General features: G+C 40.9%; 1 protein-coding gene across 5 annotated transcripts in view; it reads left to right on the top strand.

Moving 5' to 3' along the window:
* The window catches only part of cracr2b (calcium release activated channel regulator 2B), a 224,701-nt gene that overhangs the window by 199,443 nt on the left and 8,459 nt on the right, over window positions 1-16,799 (top strand). For all 5 annotated transcript variants that reach the window (XM_039763991.1, XM_039763966.1, XM_039763982.1 and 2 more), the window contains exons 9-10: window positions 11,036-11,107; window positions 15,831-15,885. In XM_039763991.1, coding sequence (XP_039619925.1) covers window positions 11,036-11,107; window positions 15,831-15,885 — 127 coding nt within the window. The remainder of the gene's footprint in view (window positions 1-11,035; window positions 11,108-15,830; window positions 15,886-16,799) is intronic.

Genomic DNA, 16,799 nt, shown 5'->3' with positions numbered 1-16,799 from the left:
GTAACGCTCCGGCCACCTTCGAAAGACTGATGGAGCAGGTCCTTAAAGACATTCCCCGAACTCGCTGTGTAGTCTACTTGGATGATCTGTTGGTCCATGCCAGAGACTTTGACCAGGCTGTTCACAATTTATGGGAGGTCCCGACAGCCATCCGTAGCGCCGGGTTGCAGCTGAACCCCGCCAAGTGTAACCTACTCAACCGACAGACCCAGTTTCTGGGACACGTGGTTAGCGAGAGTGGGGTGGCTACCGACCCAGCGAAGGTGGCTGCCGTGAGCAACTGGCCCCCACCAGCCAACATCACTGAGCTGCGGAGCTTTCTGGGCTTAGCCTCGTACTACAGAAGGTTTGTCAGAGACTTTGCAACCATTGCCAGCCCCTTGCACCAGCTGACAAATAAGGGCCAGCGGTTTGGGTGGTCTGAGGACTGCGCAGCAGCCTTTCAGCAACTAAAAGCCGCCCTCATCTGCGCACCTGTCCTGGCTTACCCTGACCCCAACCAACCTTTCCTTGTGGACACTGACGCTACCAATGTGGGTGTTGGGGCCGTACCCTCCCAGAGGGGGGAGACCGGAGAGAGAGTGGTGGCCTACTATAGCTGCAGCCTCAGTCGACCAGAAAGAAACTACTGCGTCACCCGGCGGGAGTTGTTAGCAGTGATCCTGGCAGTACGGCACTTTAGGCCCTACCTCTTGGGTACTAGGTTCACACTTCGGACTGACCATGCTAGCCTTACTTGGATGTTAAATTTCCGGCAACCAGAGGGCCAGGTGGCAAGGTGGATGGAGATCCTCCAAGAATACGATTTTGAGGTACAGCACCGACCAGGGCGGCAGCATGCCGATGCTGATGCCTTCTCCAGGCGTCCATGCCTCACCGACGAGTGTCGGTATTGCAGTCGTCAGGAAGAAAGAGGTCTGGGGCCATCATCCACATCAGCAGGGCTAGGTGACACTGATGGGGGAGGGGAGCCGTTCACCACTGACCAGCTGAGGCAACTGCAGGCAAACGACCAAGTGTTGGTGAAGGTAAAGGGCTGGCTGGAGACCCAAGCACGTCCAGACTGGCAAACCATGTCCTCCCAGGGGCCTGAGATCAAGTCACTTCACTCCCAGTGGGGCAACCTGGAGTTGCACGATGGCGTGGTCTACAGACGGTGGCAAGCACCAAGGGGGGGAATTGACCGTCTGCAACTTCTGGTTCCCCATGCTCTGCGGTCAGAGGTCCTCCGTTGGGTTCATGGAGAAGCTGGATCCGGCCTCTTTGGGAATGCTAAGACAATGCGACGGCTGCGGCAGCAGTTCTATTGGCCAGGGTGTCGGCAAGATGCAGAGCTGCATGTTCACTGTTGTGATGTCTGTACCGCACAGAAAGGACCCGGACAACGCTCTCACACGCCATTGCAGCAGTACCTAGTCGGGGCACCCATGGAGAGGATTGGGGTGGATGTCCTGGGTCCTTTTCCTGTCACCGAAGCCGGAAACCGCTTTGTCTTGGTCGCTATGGATTATTTTACGAAATGACCAGAAGCATATGCAGTTCCTGACCAGAGTGCCTCCACAGCAGCCCAGCGGCTAGTGGATGAGATGTTCACCCGATTCGGAGTGCCAGACGAACTTTATAGTGACCAAGGGCGTAATTTTGAGAGTCGGTTGTTCAGGGAGGTGTGCCAGCGGCTGGGGGTGAAGAAGACAAGAGCCACCCCACTTCATCCTCAAAGCGATGGACTGGTCCCAACTTGCTATCCTGACTAGTCAGCACCAGAGAGACTGGGACCAGCATTTGCCTTTGGTCCTGTGGGCGTATAGAACAGCAGTACAGGAGTCAAGTCAATGCACACCGGCGGGACTGATGTTCGGGAGAGAGCTCCGCACGCCAGTGGATTTGGTGTTTGGCTCACCCCCCGAGCCTGAGATTGTTGGTGGGCCCGAACTGGACTACTTTAGGCGGTTGAAGGTGCGTCTGAACACCGTCCATCAACTGGCCAGGGAGGCCCTAGAGGAAGCTGGAGCCCGCCAAAAGCGGGCATACGACACCCGGGCACATGGGCCGACCCTGGGACAAGGGGACAAAGTGTGGGTGTTTTGGCCCCAATGGAAGTGGGGATTGTCTCCCAAATTGACCCATCACTGGCAGGGACCTGTGGAGATTTTGGACCAAATTTCAGAGGTGGTTTTCAGGGTCCGAATGCCTGGACGGGGCAGACGGGTGGTGCTCCATAAGGACCGGTTAGCACCATATCACCCATTGACCCCAGAACAAGAGGAACCAGAGAACCAGAGTAGCTCTCCACCATCCACCTGGCACAGGTGATAGAACATCAGGAAGGCCGAAGCGTGTTCGTCGCCGGCCAGGACATTTGTTGGATTTTGTTGTGGGAGATTAGGGTTGTGGGGACACTAACCCTCTTGGGGGTTTGGGCTATGTATTGACCCGGCAGTCAGCGCTAACAGCCTGGTGCATTATGGGTATTTCTTTAAAGTTTACTTTTTATGTTAATTAAGCAAGGCAGTCGATTTCTTTTGTATTAGAGATGTTATGTGTTTATGTCAAGATAGTTTGGGTGGGTTTGGTTCATTTGCAGCCCAGTTATATAAGAGTGTAACAGTTACCATCATGGAGAAAGATGTCTTTATGAATGACCTTGGCAATGGCCTTGCAATGTGTTAAGCTTTGTTTTTGACTCTCTGCTCTATTAAAGAGGCTATAAAGGACAGAGCTGTGTCTTGCTAGATATTCCATCTAAGCAATTATTTACAGAGACACTCGGGGTCGTGCGGTGTATGGGACACGAGTGTTCGCCTGCTTAATGAGCTAGGTACAGCTGCGTGTATGGGCTGGCATTCCGCTAGCCGATAGCTTGGGGGAAGTGCGCAGCAAAGTTCAGCTCTGAGAACTTCAATACTCAACTACCAGTTGTTACTATATATATATATATATATATATATATATATATATATATATATATATATAGACACATGTATATACATATGTATGCATATGTGGATGTATATGTATATACTGTATGTGTATATTGTAAAAGACCAATGAGAAGACAACAAAAATGTTTGGGGTTTTCCAGCCCCGTATATTGTCTAGAATCCACAATATATATTCAAAAGAAGGTCAAAACATAAACAAAACTGTTCATATGCGCGGCCGTATCATGGCGTCGGCAGCCATTTTATTAGGGAGGAGCCGGAAGTGGAGTGATGCTGGGAAGGACCGTGAGGGAGGATGGGATTGATGACGTCGGGACAAGATGGCGGAGGAAGGGCGGAAGTACCGTACTGCGGTCAAAACCCGGCTAATGGTGGCGGAGGGTCCTTTTTCCTATGAGGAAGCAGAGGGAGAAAGTTAGTACCCGCCATTCCCTGCGGAATGTGTTCCCAGGTGCATTCAAATCCGTCCAGTCTCCTACTCGCGCGTGCGTGACATGATAGATATATATATATATATATATATATATATATATATATATATATATATATATATATATATATATATATATATATATATATATATATATAATGTATACACTGCTCACAAAAATTAAAGGAACACTTTAAAGAAACACATTAGATCCATCAGATCTCAATATGAAGTTGGATATCTATACAAATAATGACAGGGCAATGTCTTAGGAACAAAAGGATGCCAAGTCTTTTAATGGAAATAAAAGTTTTCTGCCTACAGAGGGCTCAATTGTGTAGACACCCTAAAATCAGAGTGAAATGAAAATGTGGCAAGCTAGTCCATTTTTTCAAAAACTTAATTTCTGCTACTCAAAATGCTTTTCAGTATCTTGTGTGGCCCCCACGAGCTTGTATGCATGCTTGACAATGTCGGGGCATGCTCCTAATGAGACGACGGATGGTGTCTTGTGGCATTTCCTCCCAGATCTGTATGAGGGCATCCCTGAGCATAATGTCCCACAGATGTTCTATTGGGTTTAAGTCAGGGGATCGTGAAGGCCATTCAATTGTTTCAATTCCTTCATCCTCCAGGTACTGCCTGCATACTCTTGCCACATGAGGCCGGGCATTGTCGTGCATTAGGAGGAAACCAGGACCTACTGCACCAGCGTAGGGTCTGACAATGGGTCCAAGGATTTCATCCTGATACCTAATGGCAGTCAAGGTGTCTTTGTCTAGCTTGTAGAAGTCTGTGCGTCCCTCCATGGATATGCCTCCCCAGACCATCACTGACCCCCCAGCAAACTGGTCATGCCGAATGATGTTACAGACAGCATAATATTCTCCATGGCTTCTGCAGACCCTTCAACGTGAACCTGCTCTCATCTGTGAAAAACACAGGGTGCCATTGGTGGACCTGACAATTCTGGTATTCTATGGTAAATGCCGATCGAGCTCCACTGCGCTGGGTTGTGAGCACAGGGCCCACTAGAGGACGTTGGGCCCTCAGGCCACCCTCAAGAAGTCTGTTTCTGATTGTTTGGTCAGAGACATTCACACCAATGGCCTGCTGGAGGTCATTTTGTAGAGCTCTGGAAATGCTCATCCTGTTTGTCTTTGTCCAAAGGAGCAGAAACCAGTTCTGCTGATGGGTTAAGGACCTTCTATGGTCCTGTCCAGCTCTCCTAGACTAACTGCCTGTCTCCTGGAATCTCCTCCATGCCCTTGAGACAGTGCTGGGAGACACTGCAAACCTTCTGGTAATGACACACATTGATGTGCCATCCTGGAGAAGTTGGATTTCCTGTGAAACCTCTGTAGGGTCCAGGTTTCGCCTCATGCTACCAGTAGTTACACTGACCATAGTGAAATGCAAAACTAGTGAAAAAAACAGTCAGAAAAGATGAGGAGGGAAAAAGTCAGTGGCTTCCACCTGTTAAACCATTCCTGTTTTGGGGGTCATCTCATTGTTGCCCCTCTAGTGCACCTGTTGTTAATTTCATTAACACCACAGCAGCTGAAACTGATTAACAACCCCCTGTGCTACTTAACTGACCAAATCAATATCCCAAAAGTTTCATTGACTTGATGCTATACTCTGATTAAAAAGTGTTCCTTTAATTTTTTGAGCAGTAAAATATATATATATATATATATATATATATATATATATATATATAGGTGTGTGTGTGTGTGTTTGTGTGTGTATATATATTGTGACAGATTAAGGGTATGCTCGCACCCTTGCACCCTCAGACACCACGTCAGACACCAGGTAAAAGCCCAATAATGATATTTATTATAATAATAATGTGCACAAAGCACGCTCCTCTCCACAATACTCAATAAACAATCACAAATAAACCAATAACAATCCTCCTAACTCCCAGACGCTTAGCCACCCTACCTCCCAACTCAGTTCCCCCTCTGGGAGCTCCCACAGTCCTTTTATATTCCCTGTCCCGGAAGTGTTCCCTATCTCCAGTCCATGTGATTCTCAATCACTTCCGGGTCAGGTAAAAGTTCTTTTCTTCAACCCGGAAGTCCGTCGCTCTTCCTATGACGAACCTCCGGGTCACAGGGCACGAAGAAGCCTTCGGTCTTCCCTGCAGCTCCCTCCTGTGGCTCCCATGGCATCCAGCAGGGCTGTGCATAAAAACCACATTGTCCATGATGCCCTGCTGGTCTTCTGGGGACCTCCATGCTGCAAGGAGGGCTCCACCTGGCGGCTTTGGGGTATTGGCTGGGATGAATGGACGGCCATATCTTACTATATATATATACTATATATATATATACTATATAGCAATTAGCTCGCCAGCCAAAGATTACATACGCGTAAATGTAACGTTAACTTTTGACACTGTTTTGAAAAATGTTTTGCAGAATGTACAGTTTTATAGTTATAATTAAGAATAACAGTAGTAATAATAATAATAACAACAATACCATGCTGTTTTCTGACATATTTTGTTTCTGCTCGAAAATGCTGTGCTCGTGCTAAAAACTGAGACCTGTTGCGTTCACCTTGCCTAGAAATGGTAACGTCACTTCCGGGTCTACAACTGCGGGTCTAAAACTGCGGTGACGTATGGTGCTGTGGCTCTGCAAGTGGACAATTAAACTGCCATACGTCATCCCTCCGTGGGCATGCGATGATGTGAACATGTCTGCGAAAGGAGATGTCTTCTGTCCCACACAATTACAGTGATCCCTCGCTATATCGCGCTTCGACTTTCACGGCTTCACTCCATCGCGGATTTTAAATGTAAGCATATCTAAATATATATCACAGATTTTTCGCTGGTTCGCGGATTTCTGCGCACAATGGGTCTTTTAATTTATGGTACATGCTACCTCAGTTTGTTTGCCCAGTTGATTTCATACAAGAGACGCTATTGGTGGATGGCTGAGAAGCTACCCAATCAGAGCACGTATTACATATTAAATAAAACTCCTCAATGATATACAATATGCTTCCCGTGCGGTGCTTCGCACACTTCAAAGCTCTAACAGCCCATATTGATTTTTGATCGTTTGCTTTTCTCTGTCTTTCTCACTCTCTCTGACATTCTCTGCTCCTGACAGAGGGGGTGTGAGCAGAGGGGCTGTTTGCACAGTGGCTGTTTGCTTAGATGATACGCTCCTCTAAAAAATGCTGAAAGACTACCTTCACATTAATCCCTTCCTTGCAGGCCACTTTATCTCGGTGCTTCCACTTAAATGCCCAACAGCCCTTTTGATTTTTGATTGTTTACTTTTCTCTCTCTCTCTCTGACATTCTCTGCTCCTGACGCGCACTTCTTTAAAGAGGAAGATATGTTTGCATTCTTTTAATTGTGACAAAGAACTGCCATCTCTGTCTTGTCATGGAGCACAGTTTAAACTTTTGACTAAAGAGTGTTATTTCATGTCTAGAGGGCTCTAATAATGTTAAAAAACGTATTTAGAAGGTCATAAACAGGTTTTCTTTGCTCTAACTGCGAAAATATTAGATTTATAAATAAAGAATCCTACTTTGCGGAAATTCATTTATCGCGGTAGAGTCTGGAACAGATTAACTGCGATAAACGAGGGTTTAATGTACTATAAACATTCGAGCAGTCGGCATGCGCGCGCATAGTTGTGCCAGCTTTTGAGACGTGGACCGTGCTTCTTCCTAAAAGTGAAAGTAAGCAATTTAAAATTTTTGCCTCCTTCCCTGAGCTGCAGCTCAGACAACTACAAACACGGAATTCCTTTTCTAAACCGCGGTAAACAAATACTACGACGCTTCACACTTTGTTTTACTCCTTTAGTGTTATGAGGTCGCGGGAGACACATGCAGGAGTGGAGGACCGACAATGCCCGGCCAGTCAATGGCAAGGCTGACTCTCCAGTCTATACAAGACCCACCACGACACTCCCCAAAAGGCGCTAATTGGTCAGTGAAGACGTCTGTCTGCATTGTATAAAAAAGGAAAAAGGCAAGGTTCCTTTCTTTATGCTTTTTTGAACCTTTTTTTCCCAAACAAATGCCTCTCTCAACACCATACAGAGAACACTTAACTAATTTTATTTAATTACTGGTAAGGCACATTACCACAACTATCCCAACCAGTCTCAGGCTAGATCGGATCCTATGGTCAAGCTGGAAAATGTACCTGTACATTCTTAAAATAACCATGCTCTTGATGGAATCAGTTGGTAAATAGCACACAAGTGCAAGAGTCTGAAATATTCAGATCTTCCAGTAGAAACAGTACTTCCAGGCTGTAGGATGAAAGAGGTCCCAGTAGAGGTTGGCCGCCAATGATTTGTCACCACAACTGCCAGTAGACTGTTAAAAAAGTTTTGGGAGACCAAGGACCGGCCATAAGACAAGCCATCAAATTCTTATTTGAGGAAGCCAAACATAACTGTAACTGACATAGGCTGAACGAAAAGAATCCAATCTGGGTCCCAGGCAGACTTTCTACCAATGGGAAAGGTAAAAGCAGAAGGGTTTGCGTTGGAGTTCTCATGAGCCCATCAAGAAAACATCAAGGAGGGTGTTTACTTGATGACCCCTCCTACTTCACTCAGGACAAAAAAAAGAAAGTGCTGATTACCAGATGGTATTATAACATCAAGTCCTTTAAGCTCCGCTCAATGGTAATGTGGCACCTTCTACTGAGAATGTAAGTGCATACTCTAATCACCCATAGCAGCAGAAAATGCAGTAAACCAGCTTCTGTGTTGTTTCATTTCATTAAACAGGTTAATGCTACATTTTCTGTAAAAAGACTCATATAAAATTAAGAAAATTTGAATTTTTGGTTTAAGTTCTGCAATGTAAATACATTTATCCAAAGATTAATTTTTAATTTGTATTGTAATAGCACAGTTCCTCTTAGGTACAGTATAATACATTATTATCCAAACTTTACAGGCAATAAATGCTTCTTTTAGTGTACTTGATTAATGATTGTAATAAATTCTGCAATAATTATTCATATTTAAGTACATGTATTTCCACAATAACTAACAAACATGATTTATATTTATTTTAGGTTTAGCTTGGCTTTTAAGATTCACATTAAATAAACCTGTGCTAGGTAATGTGCAATTTTGTATTAAAATAATAATAATAATACACAATAATTATGTAGCACCTTTTCCATGCTTATGGTGCTTCACAGAAATTCAAAATGAACAAAAGGGGAAAAAACAGAAAAAAATATCAAATACACAGTATTGGATACAAAACAATATCAGCAGAAAACAGTAAATGAAAATAAATATGAGAAACAAAAAGCTTTCAATTAGAATACTAGAGGGTAAACCAGAATAATAATAATAATAATTTATTACATTTATATAGCGCTTTTCAAGGCACTCAAAGCGCTTTACATACAAGGGGGGGATCTCCTCAACCACCACCAGTGTGCAGCATCCACCTGGATGATGCGACGGCAGCCATAGTGCGCCAGAACGCCCACCACACACCAGCTTACTGGTGGAGAGGAGACAGAGTGATGAAGCCAATCAGTGTATGGGGATGATTAGGAGGCCATGACGGTCAGAGGCCAATGGGCAAATCTGGCCAGGATGCCGGGGAAACACCCTACTCTTTCCGAAAGACATCCTGGGATTTTTAATGACCACAGAGAGTCAGGACCTCGGTTTAACGTCTCATCCGAAAGACGGTGCTTTTTACAGTATAGCGTCCCCATCACTATACTGGGGCATTAGGACCCACACAGACCACAGGGTGAGCACCCCCTGCTGGCCTCACTGACACCTCTTCCAGCAGCAACCTAGTTTTTCCCAGAAGGTCTCCCATTCAGGTACTGACCAGGCTCAACCCTGCTTAGCTTCCGTGGGCAACCAGTCTAGGGCTACAGGGTGATATGGCTGCTGACATAGAATAGAAAATACAGATATACAAATGCTACAAGAAAATCCTGAACAAGTAGCAATTTGTAATACAAAGGCAAATCATTATGAGAGAAAGGGTCAGATTGTCAGGGTAAGTTAAATTCCATCCTGAACAAATTAATTTGAGGTTGTTCTTTTAAAAGAATGGACTGAAAATGCTGATCTCATTAATTCACGGAGGCTGTTCTATTTCTGGATGCTCTAAAGCTGAAGGCTCTTTTACCCATAGAGCACAGGTTAATTTGAGACACAATGAGATTGCAAGAATCAGTGGACTTTAGTGTGTGGACAGAGACATGGTGATGGAGAGGGTTACTGATCTAGTCCTGGCCAGTGCCATTTAAAGCTTTATAGGTTAGTAACAGAAATTTCTATTCACTCCTATAAGACACAGGGAGCCAGTGAAGGTGAAGCATGATGGAAGTTGTGTGCCTGCTTTTACAGGTCTATGTAAGGATTCTTGCAGCAGAATTTTTAATCAACTGAATCTGTGATATAATATTTGAAGTAACACTTTCCAGTATTAATCAATGCAGGATGTAATAAAAACATGGAGAAGGTTCTCAGCATTAGAAAAGGAGAGGGATAAGTGAATAGAGGATATGTTATGGAGGTGGAAGAAAGAAGCTTCTTAATGAGATTTTATGTGGTTATAATAAGAAAGAGAGGAATCAGAATTGACACTGTTAATGCAAGTTTTGGATAAATTTAATAAAAGCCCTAAACAGAAAAATGGCATTAAAATTTCTAGCAACAGAAAATAATTCAAAGCCTAGTAAAGTACATTATGAAAAAAATGTGTAAAATGTATTAAATATTATTAACCAATTGTGGCAGACGGCTGGTGTACATGCCCGGCCGGGACACCACTTCGCTCTAGATTCAGGGGGAGCAGACCTGGATGGTGCAGTACCTTCCCTGGACGCTAGATGGCCGTCCCTCTGGGTTGGAGCGATGCCTCAGTTTCCCGCAGGGCTCCATGGAAATTGGAGTTGGGTGCAGCCCTTGTGGGTCCTGCAGGCACCGCCAGGGGGTGCTGCAGCTGGGACTCTTGAGTCCGTATGGGCAGCTTATTCGCCACAACCAAAAGTGCAGCCGGAGCTCGGCGATTAACCACCTGGAGTACTTCCGGGTGGACAATAAAAGGGCCCAGCAACCACCACTCAATGGCCAGAGTCGGAAGGAAAGAGTGATGGTGCCGAACAAGAGTGTTGTGGTGATTTACTTTGTGTCTGTTGGGACTATGTTGTGCCTGTGGGGTCACGGGGAAGACATGCCCACAGGTGAAGAAAAATAAAAGTCTGTTTATTTTTATACGTGCCTCCAGTGTGAGTCTGTGTCGGGTCAGGTGCCTATATAGCACATTTTGTTACACAATATAGAGAACATTGCCTTCAGGAAATGTATTTATATTAATTATACAAAATTGTGGTTTTGGTTGGTGCATGTGATCAAGTTAGATTTATTATGCCAAGAAAGTTTTCAAATCTCTGTGATGAATTCTATTTTAATGTTGCTTTTCAGTCCTTATAATCTCAGATATATACTCCTCTGCATGATCATTTTGTGAATGAGGTCCAATCTTTTCTCCCCTGATACTAGTCTAGATAGCTTTATATTAGAGATGGAGAGGTATAAATGGGTTATTGCTCTAATAAATGTTATTCTTCAGATTTTCTGGTTTGATTTGTACTTAACATCTACATATTTGTCATTCACAGGGATGTTTTGAATGTTTCAAAGAATATGCAAAAGGAAAAGGAGAGTCTTCTGAGGCAACTAGAACTGCTGAGGTAAACATCTTGAAGCTAGGCATTTGCATTAATAGAATTACCAATGTACTGTGAGACAGCCCAGTAAGTAAAGGATTATAAGACAAAAAAGTAATTGTTTTCTGATTAAGTTTATCAGTCTGCCCATTACAAAACGTTCACCAAATAAAAAGAGTAAGTTCTAGGTGAATATATACTAGAACAAAAGTTTAAAAAATTAAAATCTATGACAAAAGTTAGAAGCACTATGCAGAGAGTGGACATGGTAATACTGGTTGATAGTTTGTTTTTTTTTTAATTTATTTCAAATTAATTTATAATTATAAAGCTCAAGAGAGATTCAGACGCACAAGGTTACCAAGAAAAGGTGCTGAAGGTACACATAGGGCAAGAGACATGAAATATCCAAGTTTATCCTATTAACTGTCTTTGACGGCTAAAGTACATAGTGTAAAATATAGTTTTAATTGAAAGAAAACAAAAAGTCAGTGTGCCTCATGTATTCCTTATTCTTCTGTCATTAAGTGTGTGATATTGTGTGCTCATTACATAAACAAGGACACATATAAATAACTGCTTCCTACTAATTTTCATCCTTGATATACCTGTAGTATGCTCCAGTTAGGTTATTTTTATCTCTTTATACAAACCACTGTATAATTTCACATTTGCCTCTAACTGAAAGATCATTAAACTGTGTTTATAGTAAATAATGGCATTTGTATATCATTAATCTAAACAGCATTACTGCTGACATATTTTCTTACAATGTAATAATGAAAACAAAAACAAGAATGTATGTATATATAACAAAAAGGATACACAAACAATGACAAATAATGAAAGCAATAACATGCAGAAATCAGAAAAGAAAGAAAATATTTCATACACAGTCTGTTACTTTTACTTTTTTTCTTCTTTATCATGCACCTTTTTTGGAATTTCATTTTTTTTTGTAATAGTTTTGAAATGTACTGAATTTAATTCTGCTCTTTAAAAGCGGATTTGAAACATGTGTAAAGACGTTTGTTTATTTTAATGTCCAAGTAACAAATTAAGTTTCTCTGAATAATCCTGCCAGAAATTTGTGTGAATACACAGAAGTAGGAAAGTGAAACATCACAAATTGGAGCTCCAATAGCACGTGAATGCAAGTCTAGCCATATTGCTGTGCAGGACAACTGGAGGTCACAACCCGTGATGTCACTGAATAAAGGGTATAAAGAACAATAGTCTTTCACTTTTTGATTATCTCATATTGGACAAAAATACTTCTTGCTTTAGTTGTCTCAACTACACTTTCTGGTTTCTAATTAGGCTTTGGTAAAAGACAGAACTGGTTTTTGGTTACAAACTTTTGCTCGGTTAGATTTATGTTTCTACATCTTGCCTGAAAAAGGGGCCTGAGTTGCCCCGAAAACTTGCATATTGTAATCTTTGTAGTTACCCAATAAAAGGTGTCATTTTGCTTAACTTCTCACTATGTTTCATCTTCTGATACTTAATTAGAAAACTTCCTACCTTTACTTCTAAACACATAACATAGTGACACTTTCAATAGTAGTTGAACTTTGTCTGCGTACACCATCCCATTATCCTGATAAATTTAAATGGTAATGTTTTCTGTATACAAGAATACAAAAATTAATTACCTCTTAAAATTTCACAGCAAGATAATTAATAGAAGCATTTGAATAGTAAATTGAGAAAAAAGAAAATTCAGGCCAACTAGATAAAAAAAGTAAGTGCCAAGAGTAAAGCTGATAATTTCAGAAAATTAAAAGGGAACACTGAAGTCAGATTTGTGTAAAGGCAACTAGAGTTAAATGTTGGTAATGGTGTAATAGTGAATCAAAAACACTTTCATTTTATCATAACATCGACATTATGGGAAGGCTGAAATGCATTAGTAAAGTATTTTTATGTGACCTGCAATTTACATATTCATCATAATTTTTATTGACGTAACAATTATGGAATATAAAGTATGTTAAAATTTGAATGCTAGCAAGATGCTGGTTTCATTTGTACTACTTGGTAATTTGTTTCATGTCACTACAGTTTCATGTATGGAGATTTTTTTTCCTAAGAAACCAAATAAGTCCAAATAGGAAAAAAGTAATATACTGTATATATCAGTATATTATTTATTATATTTTTATTTATATATTTCATATGTTTTTAATTATATATCAGTACTGTGTGTGTGTGTGTGTATGTGTATATATATATATATATATATATATATATATATATATATACATACATGCACATACCATATTTACGCATGTACCACGCGCACATTTTGTCCCAAAAATTAGCATTAGAAAATCAGGTGCGCATCATACATGAGTGTATTATCGACTATTTTTAAGTAACCCTTTTCTTTGTCAAGTTCGTTATTGGATTGGTCTACTCCCGCACCCTAAATAATAACACACACACGCATACACAGATACACATACACTCAGACCCTAACCACAACAGTGCCCTATGAATGACACACACACAGTTGGCTAACTTTTAGCATTTAAAAGTAAAAGAACCACACAAATGCTTTAGGTGTAACACAACTTGTCACTCTCTCAGCACATCAAGAGACTTATTTACTATCGGCACGGACAACATGCGATGTTTTAAATACCCCACAGACCTAAATATTACTTTTGGTCTCCAAGAAAATATTAAAACATACAAAGACTCAGTATCCTTGACTATAGGCCATTTACAGTATTAGCCAAGAACACCTTCTTCTCGCATTGCCCCAACTTTCGAGCAGCGCCCTCGCTCTCAGCCTTAAAAGCCCGCAGCGTAGAGCTAAATGGCAAAATCTCTAGCTGCTTCAGGTGCTCTTAGAAATCTACCTTATTACTTCAATCACTCTAGATATTAAGACAAAGCATAGAAAGATGAAAACAAGTTACTTTTTATTTAAAAACAAATAATAAGTAATAGAAAATAAGTTTGATAGTAAAGTCTGGATAAAATAGTCTTTAAAAAGCTTACTGAAAGGAATAAGTGATGTCAAGGATGAAAGTCCCAGGCGGCGGTTGATTTAGCAAACGATGTTCATGAGAATGCTGTTAACTGACGATCGGATGAAAACTGGTCACACGTGTCTTTGTTGTATTCTCTGACGTGGCTCTTCCGTCGTCACTGTTTCTCTTCTTCTTCTGCTTCTGACGTTGCTTAAAATGAGGCATATTTATGATAAAGTTCCATGCGTGGTTTCACAGCACATGAATGTTCCATGCACCTGATTGGCTGGCTGTCAATATGATGGATGAATTTTGCTCCCCAGGTAATAAAGTTCTTTGAGATTGCATCAGTTCTTCCTTTCTCAGGCTGTAAATCCCCTTGATGTCCCAGATGTCCATCCGTAAAGTAATAAAGAACCTGAGGTATCAGATCATGCTTCCTTTCTTGGGCTGTAAACCCCATTGATGTCCCAGATGTTCAATCGTAAAGTAATCAATAGCCTGAGGCTTTCTTTCTCAGGCTTTAACTGTTATATCAGTGAGGTATTCAAAAGAGGATATGTCTTTTTATTATAATGCCTCCTACATCTGGATTCATCTTGTTGGGTTTGAGCAAAATATAATACAGAATAAAATGCAGATTTTATACACCATAACAATGAGGAAATGTATTTCTGTAATGTTTACTTTTTCTGCTTGGGCTCGCTCGCTCTCACGTTCGCTTGCTCACGCACTCGCGCCCTCTCTCTCTCGCTCGCTTGCTCACGCATTCGCGCTCTCCCTCTCTTTCACTTGCTTGCCCACTCGTTCTCTCGCGCTCTCGCTCGACAGCACTCTCTCTATCTAAACGCTTTCTCTCTCTAAACGCTTCCTATAAAATCACAACACGCGTCGTACACGGTGCAAAACTTTTCGCGCTTTTGTTTGTAAAAATTAGGGTGCGCGTCTTACACGAAGGCGTGTGGTACACGAGTAAATACGATATATATGTTCGATCACACACTCAAATGCCACATGAAACGCTGAACAATTTATGCCCTTTGTTTTGTTTTCTGAACTTGTATAGCTAGTTTGTGCCATGATGTTATAGTAAAATGGCATGATAAAATAAACTGCTTTTATTATATAGATTTGGAGATATACTGTACTATACTGTTTTTAATGTATCATTTGTTTGTGCAGAAAAAGAAGAGCTTTGACATACACATAGACCGATGAAAACATGGCTGGATTAAATGAACACATACATGCTAAATGACAACATGTCAAGCAAATTGTACCAGACTATTATTGTTGTTTTATGCAATTGTATCAGACTGAAAACCGTTTATAGAAATGGCTGCATCTGATTTTTGAGGAATTACAACTAATTTCTACATGCACTGTACACAAGAGTAGAAACATTTTACTATATAATTAATTTAAAATGGACTGCATTTATATACAGAATATCACAACCTAACCGTAAGTAAGCCCAAGTTTAGTTCTATCCGTGAAACTGATGTTATTATAAATGTATTTGATCGAAGAGGGTGACTTGATTGGTATTATTACACAATAAATTTGCCAAATATTGTCTAAATGGAACAGAATGAATAGCTAGTTAATGCTGTGTCAATTTCCAATGGAATGTCTTATTTAAGATTTACAGGAAGATTTCTGCACTGTGTACTAAACCACCCAATGACTCTTTTGTACTTGCAAACAATTTATAATTATTGTGTCATTTTTATTCTGATGTTAATACTCTCACTTGATTTATACAGGGAGATGAACAGAAAGCTGAGAGATGAACGGGATGCCCATGAAGCCAGGAAGATGGTTAGTCTCAAACCAAAAGCCATGACCTCTTCTCTCCCGAAATGCCACTGCACTAGCTGTGTTCACAGTTGCTGGTACCACAAGGGCCACTGCTAATCCAGGCCAGCTAATGGCAGAATTAAAATTACTCAAATCTGTAACACTTCAGGGCATTTGAAACACTGGAAACATGAAAGCCAAGGGAAGTTTATTGTCCTAAAGATATTAATATCAGTTTTAAGGCTTTGGTTTAAGTGCTGTATCATATAAATACTTGAATACAATAGATCAATAGAATTGTCAATGTCTCTCTCAATGAACACCACCACAGAAATGTTAATGCTGAGACAATTATTATATTGTTTACATAGATTAAACAAAAAATTGAACATGCCAGTAAATATGAATTCTTAGAACAAGCGTATTATAAATATACTATACTGGGCATAACAGAGTGCTTTAAACTCTGTATTTAATATAAAAAAAGCATACATCTTTTAACAGAAAATGACTGTATTTATAAAAATGTAATTGAGTAGTTGATTTAAAACACATTTAAAGTGTTATTTCTTTAGAAATCATTATTTATTTTTAGTAATATATCTTATTTTGGATTTTATTTATTGCAATAACTGATGACTGGCTCATACATTCAGGTTTTCTTTACCATGTTGTTCATGTGGAGATAAATACCTAAATCTGCCAACTCTGTTACAATAGTAAAATTTTTAACTGAAACACTGTGACAGTCATTCCATTTCAATAACATGCAGAATTTTCATGGGTGAAATATGCAATCCATTGTACATGCCTGTAGACATTAGGTTGAAATAAGACTGAGTGTTCAATTTAGTAATTGCGTAATCAGAATAGGTCAATATTACATATAGTCTGTCTTAGTAAACACTGGCACAAAGTCATCAACTCGGGGACAG

This window comes from Polypterus senegalus, chromosome 1, assembly GCF_016835505.1.
Source record: "Polypterus senegalus isolate Bchr_013 chromosome 1, ASM1683550v1, whole genome shotgun sequence".
In the NCBI taxonomy this organism is placed as follows: Eukaryota; Metazoa; Chordata; class Cladistia; order Polypteriformes; family Polypteridae; genus Polypterus; species Polypterus senegalus.
Note: the sequence above shows the minus strand (reverse complement) of the source record. Positions and strands in the feature narration are given on the sequence as shown.